The sequence below is a fragment of the Salminus brasiliensis genome, chromosome 19 (genome assembly GCF_030463535.1).
Source record: "Salminus brasiliensis chromosome 19, fSalBra1.hap2, whole genome shotgun sequence".
NCBI classification, from domain to species: Eukaryota; Metazoa; Chordata; class Actinopteri; order Characiformes; family Bryconidae; genus Salminus; species Salminus brasiliensis.
The window spans coordinates 12614584-12631796 of NC_132896.1; the positions used below are offsets into that span (position 1 = coordinate 12614584).

Consider the following 17213-nt stretch of genomic DNA (forward strand, 5'->3'; position numbering starts at 1 on the left):
CCACCAATGCCCTCCTCCATCTGTCAGAACAGATCTCTACATGGGGATCTAGTATATCTAATATAGTCTTATCTAATAATGTGACATCATCACTAACAATTTATGCAGCCTGAGCTTTATCTGAGCTCAAAAAGAAAAATTGTCAGATGAAATCTGAATAAACTCTTTTTTATATTATTTATAAAATGTATCTTCTTCATTGAAACTTGAAACATTGAAAATGTTGTTTTTACAGGCCTTTCTTCTTAACTATCTCAAAAAGTTGTATTCATTCGAATGCTTGTCAGGTTGGAGAGATATCAGATGTGCTTTCTGCTTCCATATCTGCCCCCAAATTTAGGATAATGATAATAAATACACTAAATACTCTAATAACACAGATACTCCAAAAGGCCTTGCTATTTTCTGTCTCAAAGACTTGTGCACTGCCTATGATTTTTCTGCCCCCTTTCCCCACATCAATGCGCTGTAAATCTGTTAACTGCCATGCTGCAGAAAGTGCAGATTACAGCGGGCACAGTGGGTGCGGGTTACAATAGGTGCCCCTCTGCCAGCAGAGACGTTTCTGCTGCGAGTGCCCACACCTGACCTGATCTCTTTGGAGTGTTGAGGGACATGCCTTTGTGTGCTGAAGTCACAACTTCACTGCTTTTGTTTTGGCTGTTCTCTGGGGCCAACCACAAGCACCAGGTGATGCACACACACACACACACACACACATCAAAGCTTTGCGGGCACGGTTCACCTCCCTTTCTCAGATTTATACCTGTGAGCGGTGAGAGACTGTACAGTGCTATCATTACAGCTTTAATTCATGTTTAATGCTCAATCCCTGGCCTCTCCCGGTGCTGCACATCTTCACACTTTAATTGCATTAGACTGCTGATGAGAAGCCTCGTGCCCCAGGACATTGGGTGAGTACACAGCAGTCAGGAACATGTCCCAGTGTTTGTTTATATAAGCCAACAACAGTCATCCCTCCCCTTACGTAAAGGATCAGGCTCGCAGATTGGAGAAATAAAAGGGATTTTGCAGGGGAGAGGGCGTCTTACAGCCTGCATTGAAGAGGACTCAGTGGACACAAGCCGGCTTTACAGCGAGACAAATGTGGCTGTAAACTGTTTGTCTTTTCAGATGTGCGCTATTGTTGAGCTCCAGTACTTTGGTGGGTAATGAGGGAATAAACGTGGGGGCCAGGGCTCACAGGCCTGCCGCACTCATTCACACCTCGCGCGCATTTCAATGCCACATAACTCATAGCATGATATTGGAAAACGCAGCTCGACGGCCGCTTGCATGTCAATAGTGTCTGAGAACGCAGCGCGGAATCCACAAAACGAGTGTGTGGGGAAGCGCGCAGGCCAGCTCACACCATCGCGTCCATCGCTTTTCATGGGTGAAACGGTAGAAGAAACGCACTGGATGAACTTCAGAATGCTGCAAACGAAGCTTTACGCAATGCGAGGCGTTTAGCCAGTACTAGAATTACACAATATTAGTGTAATAGCTAAGCATTTATTAGAGAGCCTTTAATTATAATCTACATGTCATAATAAATATATATCATACAATACATATATTTTTTCATATTTACGCATATATCTACGTATACGTATTAACAGTATTACCTATAGCTTATATATATATATATATATATAAACAATGACTATTAACTAATAATAATATAATAATGACCAAATACAAAATATGTTTTATTCCTGGCCGCTCTGTAAAAAACACTTGTTTTAATTATTATTATTATTATTATTATTATTATTATTATTATTATTATTATTGTTGTTGTTGTTGTTGTTATGGGCGGGGGTCAGTAGTATTAATAGTGTTGGTTTTTTTATTAGTTTATTATTAGCTACAGTTGTTAACGATATATATATATATATTTATGATGAGCCTTTTTTCCGAGATCTTTGTGTCCCTGTGTGTGTGTGTGTGTGTGACTGTGTGTGTGTGTGTGTGTGTTTGGCTTTCTCCGGTGCAGAAATGCACCTGCGCTGTATTCCCACACATATCTGTGGAAAGTGTGAAGAGTTTCCGAGCAGCAGACGGACTGAGCAGCAGACTGAGTGACTGCAGCACACACTCGTACAGAGCTCTGAGATGGGCAGGCAGGCAGGCAGGCAGGAGCGCGCGCTGCCAAGCCCCCTCTCTTTTTTCCCCCCGCGCGCTCCTGCTGCCTTCTCAGCTCATCCTATCAGGTGCAAACCACTGACAGGTTTCCACCCACCGCCAGCAAAAAGCCCCCGCCGCAGCGCGAGCGCAAAAAAGCCTCCGCGCCACGCGCACCGCTCACTCGAAGCCCTCTCGCACGCGGATCTGCCGCCTCCTGGATATCAGTCAGAGCCTGCGCTGCAGCGCGGCGATCTCTCCTTTACTTTTTCTCTTTCTTTTTCTCGCCGTGACGGACCGGAGCAGTGGGGCTTCTCTCACACACCCCCACCCCCAACACACACACACACACATACAGTGCACGCGGAGAGTTTAGGATGAGCCGCGCGAGCAGCGAACGGAATGTAACTGGTGCTTGGTGCTGGAGCAGCGCCGCGTGAGGAGGATCTGAAGGAGTCCAGAAGCTGTGTTTGTTGACTTTTGAGCGCGCGGAAGGAAGCGACGACCCCGGCCGAGGCGCGCGCGTGGTGTGAATTGAATCTTTCCGCGCTTTGGCGAAAGAGACAGAGACAGAGACAGAGGGGCGCGGAGGGTTTCTGCGGAGAGAGAGAGAGAGAGGGGGGAGAGTGAGAAACCGGCACTGTCCATTCTGTCCATTCTCACTAAGCCTGATGGTGCGCGCAGAGCCTCGCGCGCACTCCCTATGTCTCTCTGAGCGGGACTGCAGCTCTGCGCCGGGATTCGCTGGCTGAGGTGGCGGGGGGCTCCGCGCGTGCTTTACTGGGGCGGCCGACCGGTGGAAACAGGTGGATCTGACCAAGATGTCTGGGCTGCCTTCGAAGTTAATCTACGTGTAAGGAAGCGCTTTAATCTCCACATTCTTACCGACAGAAGTCGCTCAAGTCGCCGCACTGGAGCCGCACTTTCACATCGTGTTATTACTTGTGATTCATCTCTGCTTCTTTTTCTTTTTTTGTTCTCTCGCTCTGTCTCTCCCTCTCTCTCTCTCTCTCTCTCTCTCTCTCTCTCTCTCTCTCTCTCTCTCTCTCTCTCTCTCCCTCTCTCGCTCTCTCTCTCTCTCTCTCTCTCTCTCTCGCTCTGTCTCTCTGTCTCTCTCTCTCTCTCCAGGTGTTTACATTTTCTGGTCCTCTACTTCCAGCTTCAGGTAAGTCGTATTTGTGCTGCAGTGTTTGTTAATCTGGATTAAGTTGGGGATTATGGGGATTTGCTACGAATTCACAAATTTAGTTTATAGGGTTTGAAAAGTGAGATTAGCGCGGAAAACACAGCCACACAAGAGGGGCTTGGATTAGGACTGGTGAAGGAATGCCACTCCTCTTGTAAATGTTTTCGGAATGCAATGTGTTTAATTAAAACTTACTATTTTCATATCTATCTATCTATCTATCTATCTATCTATCTATCTATCTATCTATCTGTTTATTTGAGCATTTGTAAAAGGCCCTGCTAACTGTCCAGTAGGCTTATAATTATAGTGCATGAGTAGCTTGTGCTTAAAATTCCTAATACGTGTGAAAAAATCCCCAAAGAATTGTCTATGTGTGTATGTATTTATGTATTTATGTATTTATTTATTTATCTATCCATTCATTCTGTTTGCAAATAGCTCAAACTAAAGCTACAGGGCACTTTTACACATTTCCTGTTATAAATGACAAGTAGTGCAATGCAGTGCAATTTAATTAATACAATCATGCATGCTAAGACAAAGTCTCATTTGAAATTGATCATCCTGATTTTGACATTTGAAACATTTTTAATTTAGCTTGAACACTTCATTACTATTCTAATGTACCTAATGTAATCAATTTCTCAGGCCCTAAAATAGTCCTGTGGTACTCCACAAAACATGGGTATACAATACATTTCACTTTAAGCTGGAATCATTAAATTAGATTTTCAGGGGTTAATAGCCTAATATTTTGTGTTTTTCTAATTGTATTATACAGTACATGTGTAATTCTGCCCCAGTTGAAGTCACATAAAAACCAGAACAAAGGCTACAAGCAGCCTAGGGAATCTCCCAAATCATTTTTTAGAATTCATCCTGCAGCACTCTTTACATGACAGTCAGTAAAAATACCTGTTATAGCAATATCTAGATCCCCTGGACGTCTTTAATAGCTGAAGGAAAGCACACAAACGTTAAAGACCAACGTATCATGATCATAAAACCTTACACTGGAGCATCTACAAAGACACCCTTCAAAAAATGAAGCGGAGCAGTTGATCTGAATAAGCTGAGACCCCAGCGGGTTATATAACCCTATGTGCTCAGTTTTGTTCCAAAGCAGTTGGCGCAAACAAGGCCATAGTGTAGGGCTGTCTGATTCCTCTGTGTCAGTAATTACAATACTAGTGCTTTAATTGCAGGCCGGGCCACGGTCGGACACATGCAAGCGTGTGCATGCTTCCTGCTTTTCCTTTTTTAATTCCGTCAGGCGGTGTTTTTTCAATGGGTTTGGCTTTTCTGTTTTTTCTTTTGGCGGAAATGCTGGCGAAAATCAATGGGGTGATGAGTCTATAAGAGCAGGCCAGAAGTGGCAGTGCATTGATGCGTTGTTTCCTGAGCTTCCAGTGGAGAATGGTGTCTGCAGATAGGGCCCTTTTGGACATGCAAGAGTGCGCAGCTTCTTAGCAAGGATGGTGCCGATCTTTTGAAGTCTCAATGATATCCATTTCGCTAGGATGGCTTTGAAGGGAGACAGGCAGCGTGATAAAAACAAAAAAAGAAAAAAGTTTCGCATGGCTTTAGCCCGGGCTCTCTGTATAGGCATGCCCCATTTTCCTGCTTGCGTTGAGATGCAACTGTCTGCAGAACACACCTCAGTGTTTGACTAGAGATGGAGAGATTTCAGAGCAAATCCCTCAAAGGATCGGCCTTATGTGTGTGTGTGTGTGTGTGTGTGTATGTGTGTGTGTGAGAAAGTGTGTGTGTGCTTGTATATGTTTTCCCTCATGTGGACAGTGTGTGTGGGCTTTGTGTCAAGACAGAACTACTCTGGAAGAGACGTCTGACCCTCTTTCTGCGATAAACCCTGTTACACTTATGCTCTGTGTGTACGTTGATGCTGTGGTTATATAACTCTGAACAGAACTGCTATAGAACACAGGATTACATCTTTACAAATGTGGCCCTTCAAGGGTTCTTTAGTAGAGGCAATGGTTCTGTGTTGGACCATGACACCATAAAGAACAATCTGAATACTTAAATTGTTGTTCACAGTGTTAAAAAAAAAAAGATTCTTTGGCCTGTTTTGTAGCTATACCGAACCATTTTTAATAGAACCATCTACAAGAGGTTCCCTTGTATCTGAGGAATCATTTAACACTGTAAGCAAAAAGGGTTCTAAATAGTACTGGCAAAGGGTTCTTTGGCTTATAGAAGCCTTTTTTGGTACTATTTTTTTTAACCAGGACTGAAACATTGATATGGTTTGTCATGGTTCTAAATAGAGTCATTGCATTTAGCAAAGAACTATTGAAGAGATAAATGCTTCCTCTCTGAAATCGAAAACATTTTCAGTACTATATAGGCCTAGAACCCTTTTTGCCGAGAGTGTTCCGTATCTAAAGGCTTTCCTTCTTTTTCTTTTGCAGAATTCCGACTGCTTTAATTGCAAAGTTTATAAATGTCTTTTTAAAAGGGTTTAAAAGCTTCTATATACATTGTTTATTTAACAAACCACAGTAATTTTGCTGTTAAATGACTGAAATATATTAAATAGATGATTCAGTGCAGCTGTTGAGAAGATCTAGAGCACTTTAGCTGGCATATCCTCCCTACCCTGCCCAAAAACCCAGTGCCGAACGCGCTCCCAAGCATCTCACAGTCGAGTGCACCCGTGGCCCAGTGGAAGTGCCTTGTTTCTCATCTCTGCGTCGAAGATTTGTTCTGCCATGAGTGCATTTCCCCTCGCACGCTCTAAATGTCATTAATTTGCTGAGGTTAAAATAACAGCGAGTCGGAGTATGTAATGTGTATATAATTAGCCACCTGAGAGCAGCCACATAAAAGCCCATTACTGGGTAATTACCACTCATACAGCTGGGGAGAGCAGGCTTGGCTAGGGCAGAGAGATTCCAGGGGTTTCGAAAGTATACGTTTCCCCCCTTTGTATGGACGGATGACAGGAGATGAGAGCAGAAGAGCACAGGAGAGGGAAGCTGGGAAAGAGTGTAAAGAGTTTGTGTGTGTGTGTGTATGAGTATATATATAAATGTGTGTGTGTGTACGTGAATCTGTTTGTGCGTACGGCTGTGCATGTCGTTTTTTGCGCTCCGAGCCTCAGGTGACTGGCAGAGCGTATAAACTATGGAAAGGAAAATGAACGCCCTGTATTGAAAGATCCCTCAGGTTGTATTGTTTTCTATGATGTGTGTGTGTGTGTGCGCGTGTGGGTGTGTACACACATATCTTGCTGCAGATGTGTCTGCATGGATGTCTGTTAGCATGTCTGCAGATGTGTGTGAATGTGTGTCTGATTTATGAGAGTAATTCTGACCTCAGGCAGATATTTGTTTGATGACAGAGAAACAGGTCCCGATCCTTCAGGTGGATAATTGCTAGTGGCTTGCTTCGCTGGTGGAAATGGAATACTTGGTCTTTTAGCTTTGCTCCAGGCACATAGTATTCAGCTGCGTTTCTCAGGGAGGCAGAACTGGAATCACGCTTTGTCTTACCCAAGGCTTACAAAAACTGAGCCCAAGCTGCCTGTAAGCTTCCCTTGTTGAACATTTGTCTTTGGTTTCGGTTTTCAAAACGTTGAAGTTAAAACAAGCTACACAATGCTTCCTACCTGACTTCAAACGCAGTCTTTCCAGAATTCCCTGTTAAAAGGATTTTATCTTGTATTTCATTACAGGAGTACTAGAACATTAGTGGCAGTGGTTAGCACACTGGGTTCTTAATCACAAGGTTGTTGGTACACATAATTTTTCAATTGACAGTTAAGACCCTGGAACATAGATAGACATTGGTTGGTTGGGTGGTTAGATTGTTTCAAATGTGGACAAACAATATTGAACAAACCCAAAACCACAAAAGGTTGTGGGTTCAATACCCAGGTCTGTTTTAAAACTGAATTACATTTAGTTTTTAATGTGGCCATTTAAGACCCTGAAACATAGATAGACGTTGTATGGTTGGTTACTTTGTTTCAAAAGTGGGTCAGTGGTAAGAATGCTGGGTTGTTGGTCACAAGGTTGTGGGTTTAATGTCTAAAACTGTATTAAATGTAGTTTTTAAAAATTTGGCTATTTAACATCCTGGAACACAAATAGACATTGCTTCGTTGGTTGGCTTGCTTGTTTCAAAAGTGGGGCAGCGGGTACAGTGCTGGATTGATGATTGCATGGCTATTGGTTCAATACCCAGGTCTGTGTTAAAGCTGTATTGCATTTAGTTTTTATTTGAATTTGTAAGACCCTGGAACACAACTTAACAGAGCTTGCTTAGAGTGGGACAGTGGTAAGAGTGCTGGGTTATTGATCATAAGCTTGTGGGTTTGATACAAAGGTCTTCTAAGGGTGCTGTACATTTGTATTTTTGTACATAATGTGAATCTGAAAGATATTCTTTACAAACTTTCATGCTTTTATGATGAATGGACCAATAGAAATTCTCCAAAATTACTTTGAAAATCTTCCAGTAAAAGTTAACAGTTTTCCTTCTCCTGTAAAATTGGTAAAACAAGTTTTTTTACTGCAACAATATTTATAATGACAATTGGCATATTATTATTATTTCATATAGCAGGCATCTCTTATACATGTGTTTTGAATCAGTGGCCTTCTGTTCTGTTACTAGAAGTACCTGTGCTTGTAATTCCTGTAATTTCAATATTTGGTGTAATGATCTCCAGCATCTTTCATCCACTTCAGTGTGTAAGTGTGTAGACAAACACTCTTTCCCTCTGCTTCTTCCTCCAGGAGTCTCAACAGAGTTCTGCAGACTTCCGCTTCTACATCGAGAACCACACTCCGGACGACTTGAGTCGGAAGCAGGTGCGGATATACCAGCTGTACAGCCGGACCACGGGGAAGCATGTGCAGATCCTCGGCAAGAAGATCAACGCCAATGGAGACGATGGGGGCAAGTACGGTACGGGGGTGTTCCTGTGCTTTTCCGTTGTTTTAGACAAACATGAGATCTTTGCATGAACACCACCGACTTCACACACATTTATCAACTGGGGTTTGGTTTTCACATGGAATTACGATGGTAAGCACTGTGTAAGTGAACCTCAGGGTCCTTCTAGCAGTCTCACTTTTGAAATCTAGCTATAAGCTACTTTTAGCTTGTTTATATTTACACTGTATGGGTTTCTTACAAGCAGAAAAGCATGCAATGTTGAAAGTAATGCCAGCTTCATCACACACATCCACAGGTGTGAGGACAGGCTTTGATGGGCCTAATATCAGATTAGGTGTATTAATACTATCCCTTATCTCAACTATTTGGTTCTAAATGAAACTGAAGGCTACTTTGGACTGCTGATCCTAGATCCACTTGCCCATTTCTCTGATCCAGACTTCAGATCTGCTCTGAGGTCAGTAGAAAGTGCAGCATCCAGTAGTGAGCAAGTGTCTAGGAGGAGGGATTTGCAGCTAGAGATAAGCACAGTAAACGCTAGACTGAGCTGCGCTGAGTGATACAAGTGTGTTTACATCCGACCTCGTTTTCAACCGTGTCAGCCAGAGTCTTGCTCTGTTGTGCGAGCGCAGAAACTCCCGAACAGATCCGCCGTCTTAACCGTGCCTGGGCGCTGTTGTGTTATTATGATGGGGAACCGGCCTGCGCTGGGTCTGGGCGATCAGGTGAACGCTGATTGCTGTTTTGGGTCAGGCTGGGGAGTTTTATTGCCAAAATGGTTTGATGAGTGTGTGCAGTGCTAAGTGCTAGTGTCGGGTTGTTACCGAGCACTGAGTGTCTAGAGTTAGTGCTGGACTGCAAATAGGACGGAATAAGGCTTTTCTCTGTGTTTAGGAGGCAAATGGGAATGGAGTTGGTGTTTGGTGTTGTTTAGAGAGCAAGTTAGCACTGTGCTGCAAGGGGAAGTCATGAATGTTCTTTAATGTTTGTGTGAGCAGGGGTGAAGGTAGATCCAGGTAAATCCCCACACCTGGGATCTTTTTTCCTCTCAGCAACACAAAGGCACTGCACTAATTCACCAGTAGTGCTTAGAGATCTAGGAAGAAATTCTCAAGGAAACCAGAAATGTGCTGCCAAATGTAAAGGGCTAATATCAGATCATTTCATTTAAGCTTTTCATTGTTTTCAACCTCTCGTTCTGTTTTTTCTGCTTTACAGTGCTTTTATACGATATTTAATGTATGTAAATGAGGTCTGTTCTGATTGTCTCATTCGAAAAACAGTAAAAGTTTACTAAAAATTCAGTATGAAAAAGGAATGTACAGATATACTGTGTATAAATGTCCTAGTTTGTGTAACATCACAAAAACAATTGTGCAAAAATACTGCAAAATGGGCTGGTTTTAATCCAGTTTTTAATCCAATATCTAATAGTATATGGAAAAGATTCTGGTTTCACTTCAGTTCCTCAGTCTCAGATCTACATATCTTACTTGAGCTCTATTATCATAGTTTCATAGTAGTGAACCTTGCAAACGAAAAAAGAAAAAAGTTCTATAGGCTCTTTTTGAAACCCCCATTACAAACATGGTTCTTTAAAAGTGGTTCTTCTATGGCATCACCTAAAGAACCATTCGAAGACCCTTATTTGTAGGTGTGTAGTTTCTGAATGATGGTCCTTAAGGTTGTTAACTGAATAATAAGAAGTCTTAAGACGGGCCAAATTCGCTGTCATTCTACATTATTGGTGATTTTGCACACCGACCACTTTTAGAACACATTGCACAATGTAACAGATGTACAGGCTGATTTTTCTTCTGAGCCTTTGCTGTTTGGTTCTGGTCTGGCAAACATGTGCAACAGATGTATGGCCCTCAGAACAAGAAGTATGTCAGACAGCTTTTCAAAAATGCCTTGAGCAAGCATATGCCTATTATACAGGAGAACCTTCTTAAGCAGTCTAGGAATAAATGTTATAACTATCAATGTAGAAAAAAAGTATAGATCATTCAGTTCAAGGGAAACAGGTGTACTCTATGTACTCTACCCTCAAACCCACACCCCCATCCTCCCACCCCACCCCATACATTCCATCTGCCCTTCTGCTCTGCTTTTTTCAATGATTCCCCTTTTTAAAACGTCACCTCCTTATCCGCTGGCCTAAGCTAAGGAGTGGGATATTTCTCTCTCGCTCCTTCACAAATCTCAAGTGCTCTGCCTGAACTGGTTCCCCCGCTCGTTGCACTCGGAGCTGTTTTTAAAGGGGGACAATTTCGGCATTGCCCTCAGAGCCCCCTGCCTTTGAGCTCCACTGAATAGCTCTGTGTGTTAAGCAAATGGATCATCTTAACTTTTTGATTGAGTGAGCAGGGACTAAAGGCGACTGGAAACTCAATCCCCAGGGATCTTAACTGCTCCAAGAGGTTTGGCAGATAGCTCCCCCTGGGAGGGGTGAGCCTGAACAAAGGTGGCTAAACAGAGAGAGAGAGAGAGAGAGAGTGGGAGAGAGAGGTGTGCAGGGGGGTGGTGATGCTAAACCTTCTCAGCATTTGTTTGCATGTGGAAGAATTTCATAAATGTTCAATTTTATGTTGGCTCGTCCCCCCCCAGCGTCTTTTATCTATATTGGAGATGTTTATCTCTAAAATTTGTGTAAAAAAGGGAAATCTGTGTAAATACCGTTTGCTATTGCGGGTTGTGTTTTTTTTTTCTAAATTTTTAATCAAATGTATCTTCTGCTTCATTGCAGCTCTCCTTGTGGTTGAGACAGAGACATTCGGCAGTCACGTTCGAATAAAAGGAAAAGAGAGTGGCTACTATATCTGTATGAACAAGAACGGCAAAATTATTGGCAAGGTAAGAATAAGAATTATACACAGCCAAAATCAAACCATTTCTCTAAATGTGACGTTTTTGCTTGGCTATACTATTTAGTAGCAGAAAATCAGTGTCCAGTAAACACATACTTTTTTAGAAATCGTTTTAATTCATTCACACTTTCACAGAAAGCAAATTCTTGTAGCATCCTTGTAGCATATTAAATGATTTTTTCCAACAATAACTATTTTATGCTTACAAATGTCACTTTTGCTGGCTTGTGCGCCCCCTAGTGTTTGAACATTCAGTTCCATCACTTCTCAATTGATAATGAGGGGATTTCCTTTCTTTTAGTTAAGGACTTTCCAAATGTTAAATGTCCCACCAGTCGCCATGGCAATGTATGAAGCCAAAAAGCCTCTGATTGGATCCTTCCTACCCTAGCCCCACCTACGCTGCTCATTATGAACCATTAACTGACATTTTACAAATGTGCTAAGAGGACGGAAGACCAGCTGATGTTGAGGGTGAATCTACTCTTAAATGATTAAGATTTCCACACACAGATTAAGCATGAAAGTGAGACATTTTCAGAAAAGGAATAAGGTTTAAGAAAAACAGCAGCAAGCTGATACACAAGAACCTCGGGCCACCCATGTGTTTGTCATTTGCAGCCTGAAGTAACAACTCATTAGGGTGCCAATTAGGCGAGCACTAAGGCAACCTAAAAGCATTAGTGCTGTATGATCACTAGGAGGTGTCAAATACAGTAGCTTAATGTTGTACAGTCTGGATGTCCAGACCATGAGGCTTTGGCATTACACAGTGTTGTCACTGTCACTGTCCTAATTTTTTGTACTGAGATCAAGTCATCCCTAAATTGCATCAATTTTATAGGCCCTAAAATTGAATCCAAAATCTGGTCTAATAAATGGCTACATACACATAGTTTACACTTTAGGACCATGACCTTTTCTCAAATTCGTTGTACACTCCTGTAAATGCATTAGCTGTGTTAGCTTCTTAAGGAAGACATGCTTACAGCATTGTTGTCTTAATGTCTTTCATGCCATATTGCTGAGTTAGTGACATGCTTTGCGATGCATTTTCAAAACCACTGCAGCTGCAATGCTGGCAAAGTTATGAACCAAGGTTTTCCGGTCTGCCCCAACCCCCCTGATTCCCCCCCACCCCATTCAAATTCAGCAAATGTTTCACCGATGTCTGATCGAATCAAAGCAGATGCCTAAGTCTGGCTTCAAGGTGAAAATGTGTTGTTTGCTTTCCATGTTCTGGTGGCTGCCATACCGCAAACACATTTAAGATGGAAAGAGCAACACCGCCTTTATGTAGTCAGACACAGGACATTCCATTTTGCTTCAGGGCTTGTTCGATACTAACCATAAGCATCAAATGTGGCACCGGTCCAGTTTCATCTTGGCAGAGAGATCCGCTGGTTTGATGTTTTTTCTGGTTGGTTATTGCTGATTTGTGTATATAGTACAGTAGAGCGAGAAGCCGGTCGTAAAAGCACACTGGTTACAGTTTACTGTCCACTTTCATTTTAAATCAAGCACTGAACAAAAAAAAATCCAGACATTCAGACTGTGAGCTGGGGCCTGAGGCCAAAGGCCACCATAGTTTGAGCTGCTATGAGGGATTTCCATATTTTTGGCAGCTCTACCCTGCAGCCCATGTTTTTTGGCTTTTGCTGCAAGTTTGTTGAAACGTACAAGCTGAAGGAGGATCCCTTCTCACCCCTTGCAACCCAGCTGGTATGCCATTGTTCACTCAAATTGCCCTGATAACAAGGAGCGGCAAATTAGATTTTATTGGAAGATTTTTCTTACCTTTACTCCCAACACCTTTCTATTGTGGTTGGCGTTAGTACCTCCTCGTAAGTACCTCAGCCGGCGAGCTGGGGAGAATTGCTCAACAGGTGGGCCTCGTCTGACATGTTATTTTCTCTCCCCTGCAGCCCAACGGGAGTAACCCGGAGTGTGTGTTCGTGGAGGAGTTCTTGGAAAACAACTATACGGCGTTAGTGTCTGCCAAGTACAAAGGCTGGTACCTGGGCTTCAACCGCAAGGGCCGGCCCAAGAAAGGCAATCGGACTGCACAGACGCAGCAGGAAGTACATTTTATGAAGAGAGACCCCAAGGGGAAGGTGGACCCTCAGGAGGAGTTCCGTTTCACCACGGTAACAAAACGGACACGTAGGGCACGCCGATTAAGGCCCAACCCCAAAACGAACTGAGGTGGACAGCACAGACTGAGCATGCACTGTTCCTTGTTCTTTTTTATTTTATTTTGGTGGACATCTCAAGCTTCTCGCCTTAAACCAGTGTAAAGACTATTGCGATTCAGCAGCAGCAGCAGCAGGAGGGGAGGAAACCAACGATGACTACAGGAGACAAAAAAAAGACAGACATATAAAATTAAAAAAAAAAAAAGTTCAAAGATGTTTTATTTTTATATTTCAGGAGCTCTGAGTATCTCCCAAGTGTTGAATGTTTCTGGGTTATCATTAATGTAATATTGTGTCTGTTACTTTATTTATACTGGATGAACTATGGATGACAAAAAAGGAACTATTGTCTCCTGCATCGACAAGTTTACAGCAGCAGGCATCCTGTTGAAAAAGAAGAGAAATTCGACCACACCGCCTTTTTTATTTTCATATTGGGTTGCCCCTGACAACAAGGATCCAATATTTTCCACTGGAATGGGCTGTCATGGAGATGCGACGACAGAGCGATAACAGCGCTCACGTGACCCTCAAAAGGCCTCCGCAGGTTAAACGTGAAGCTTCGAGTGCAATATTTTAAGGCCCTAGCTTCTTCTCTCTTTTCTCTCGCTTCATCACTCTCTGTTTCTCTCTCTCTGTCTCTATACAGACACACACACACACACACACACACACACACATATATATATATATATATATATATATATATATATATATATATATATCCCTTTTTTGCCACTGGATGCTTTTTCCCTCTGGGCAGCTCTTGCTCTGAGACTGTCCTGTTGTCCTGTGTGTAGAATACACGGAGCACTGTATGGTTCCTTTTGCATTTTTGTGCAACCTGTGATTCAGCAGAGCACAACATGCTTTGACTAGCCAGGCATCGGCAGTGGCGGTAGTTCTTGTTAAAACAAACAAAGAGAAGACTGGAGTTGAAGGGACTGGAAGAGTGTAGCGTGTTGATTGGATGAGAACCTTCTGACCCTTCTTGCTGTAATATGGTGCAAAGGTTACGAGAATGCACTGCGATGACAATGGGCCTGATGTCAAAACCTTCTTAAACACTAGCACACACACAAAACGCACAGTTTCACATGCAAGATTTCACACCACACTGTAGTTAATTGAAGATCGATCCTAAAATTGAAGAGCTTAGCAGCCAATTTCCCCAACTAGTTTAATGAAGCCCCCCCTCATGCCAATCTGATCAGCTGGCCTACAGGATCAGCTAAGCACGTTTCTGCTCTATTCTACATTTCCATTCGTGAACTCCTTCTCTCTCTGACGGTTTAGACACTAGTGTGCACAGTACGTAGATGGCGTATGTTCACTAAAGCTTTATACAGGTCCGTTCTGAACTGAGCTGCGGTGCCCGCGGAGGGCCTTCCTCTCCACTCTCCCACGACGAGGTCCACCCTTCATATGGGTGAAGCTGTAGTGTAAACAAATCTATATACTCCTTTGTCACACGACAGGTTTTGTATGAGATGCTACTAACAAACATGACACATGTATTGATTTAAGAAAAAAAAAATGTATGCAAAAAAAAGTAATAATAATTTTATGACTATTATAAAATATTTATTGCCTTTCTCTGTAAATACAACCTGATGAATTTATTTGACCTCTTAATAAAAATGAGGACTATATTAAAAAAAAAAAAAAAGGAAGAGAAATGCTTGTGTTTTTGAATGGACCTGAATGGATGGAACTGATAAAAGTCTGTTATCTAAGGCTCTATTCCTTCTCCAAGCCAGAGGAGAGATTTTTTCTGAAGGATTATTATTTGGAAGATGTGTCGGAGCCCCTTTCTGAATTTCTGCCGGCAGTTAAAGGTTTAACAGGCACCCGTGTGTAGACGTCCCTGATTTACGTGCCACTATTTTCCCAACCACCCATCTTCCACACGTCAGGAGACAAAAGGAAGAATGTGGATTTTCGTAGGCGGCCATGGTAAATTTCAAACCTCGAAGTGCAGCGCGAATCCCGTCCTACGAGGAGGCCGCTGCTGGAATGGACGTGTTTAGATAGGGCCGACACGTTTTGTCATCCCAACTGCCGACAGGCTATGAAAAGGTGAATTGCACTTTAGAAATGAGAAACAAGGTCCAGGAAATGTGTCATCATTAAGTTATGAGGCGCTTAAAGACAGCTAAGAGATTCTCAGACAACATGAGAATTCGAGGATCGTTTAGACTCAAGGTTATGTCAACAGATTCCCTCCTCGCTTTTACATATTGCCTCTTTCATGAAATCAATTAGAACCGGAGGGAGTAGAAGAATGTTCAAAGAGAATGTTCGGAAAGGTATTAAGGTCAATGGAACTATTCCTTTTCCAAATGGATTTCCAAAATTTCTGGTATGAAATCTTGTTCTGGGAGACATTACTTTTGCGGATGACAGTGCGCTCATTAGACTGACTGCATCGGCCACCGGAGACACCTTTTTAATGTGTCAATAACTGACATTAGCACATTAGCGCAGATGCATGCCCGCTGCGCTTTACACATCTGGGTTGCCACTGAACTGCGAAACTTAAACCCCTCAACCAAACGTCTGGAATGTTGTCAGGCCTTCCTTTTTTATCCTCTCTCTCTCTCTCTCTTTCTCTGTCTGTATTTTGTTCCTTCTTTCTTTCTCTTCCCGACTTCTTTTTGGCAGCCCCGTTTGAGCAGTTTCTCCCTCTTTAAAGGAGGAGGATGAGGAATGCAGGGTAGCATGTCTTATAATGTTGTGTTCAGGAATGGTGTTTACAGTAGCAGTCAGACTGAAAGATGGCCGTTTTGAGGAAAAAATGCCTTTTGTTTAACTTCCCACTGATGTTATCAGGCCTAGCTCCATACAGCCACCTACAACGGGCGAAGACCAGGGCCGGGGCATGGGACCTGGTCCGGTTTGGACGTCTGGTGACCTCTCTGTCTTTTCCTTTTTCGTCTTTTTTATCCTCCCCCCCCATCATGCAGTGCAAAGTGGAATGTTTGGTGGCCTTAGAGGTTTCCATTAACACCATGTCTGGATCCAAGCCTTCTTTACTCAGAAGATACAAGTCCTGTCACTTTCGCACAGACAGCCGTCTGGGTGTTACAGTTGTAGAGCAACCCTCCAAAAAGTCCAAAAGTTGTTCTTTCCAGCAGATCCTTGGAAGGGGGGGAGGGGGGCTGGGCCTAACACATTTTTGGCGATAGGGGGTGAGAAGGAGGGCTGATGCAAGCGCTGATAAGAGAAAAAATGTGCTAATATCTCTGCAAAATATGTACACATCGGCATGACCTCATGGCACCACGCATTCTAGATCAGGATCCGATAAACCTCATGCTTTGAAACTGGACTCAAGTAAAAGGAACCGGCACCGAGAACGACTTTGTAACAAGCTTCATTTTAGAGTAATGTTCTTTGTCCCAAGAGTAACGAGCAACCCTGAAAGCGTTTGATATCCATGTCGATGGAACCATTCCACAATGATAGCTCTTAAAAAAAGTTGAATAAACAGACTTTTAAGAGTCCAGACATCTGAAAATTAAAGAACAGAGAGCGTTTAGCGCGGGGCTCCCGCCAGCTCCTCTCCTTTGGCTTAACCTTTGATCAGTGGAGGATGGCCCTGGAACGGTCCCAGTATGCTGAAATGAAACATAAAATCCCTCCGTGGCACTCCTCCCTTTCAGGACGAGCCTCTGTGAACTCACCGCTGCCGACGGACGGCTATTCATAGGCAAAGGAGGCCCTGACTCCACGGCGGGAGGTTGGAGCACTGAAAGGTTGCGCAGGGACCCTGGGCTTTGCTATCTTTAAGCAGACCGCTCTTGTGTATCGCATGTATTTTTAGAACAATGCGAACAGCGAGGGCCGCTTTTGGGAAAGCTTGTAAAAAAAGAAAAAGAAAAAAAAAAGAAAAAAAAAAAAGAA

At 42.9% G+C, this 17213-nt stretch overlaps 1 protein-coding gene across 1 annotated transcript; it reads left to right on the forward strand.

Moving 5' to 3' along the window:
• The first annotated feature begins 2948 nt into the window (after nt 1–2948).
• On the forward strand, nt 2949–13969 carry fgf24 (fibroblast growth factor 24). Its single transcript, XM_072663244.1, has 5 exons — nt 2949–2980; nt 3256–3292; nt 8080–8251; nt 10992–11098; nt 13038–13969. Exons 1-5 carry the CDS (start codon nt 2949–2951, stop codon nt 13314–13316), a joined length of 627 nt encoding a protein of 208 aa, XP_072519345.1. The 3' UTR covers nt 13317–13969.
• Nucleotides 13970–17213: the final 3244 nt, after the last annotated feature.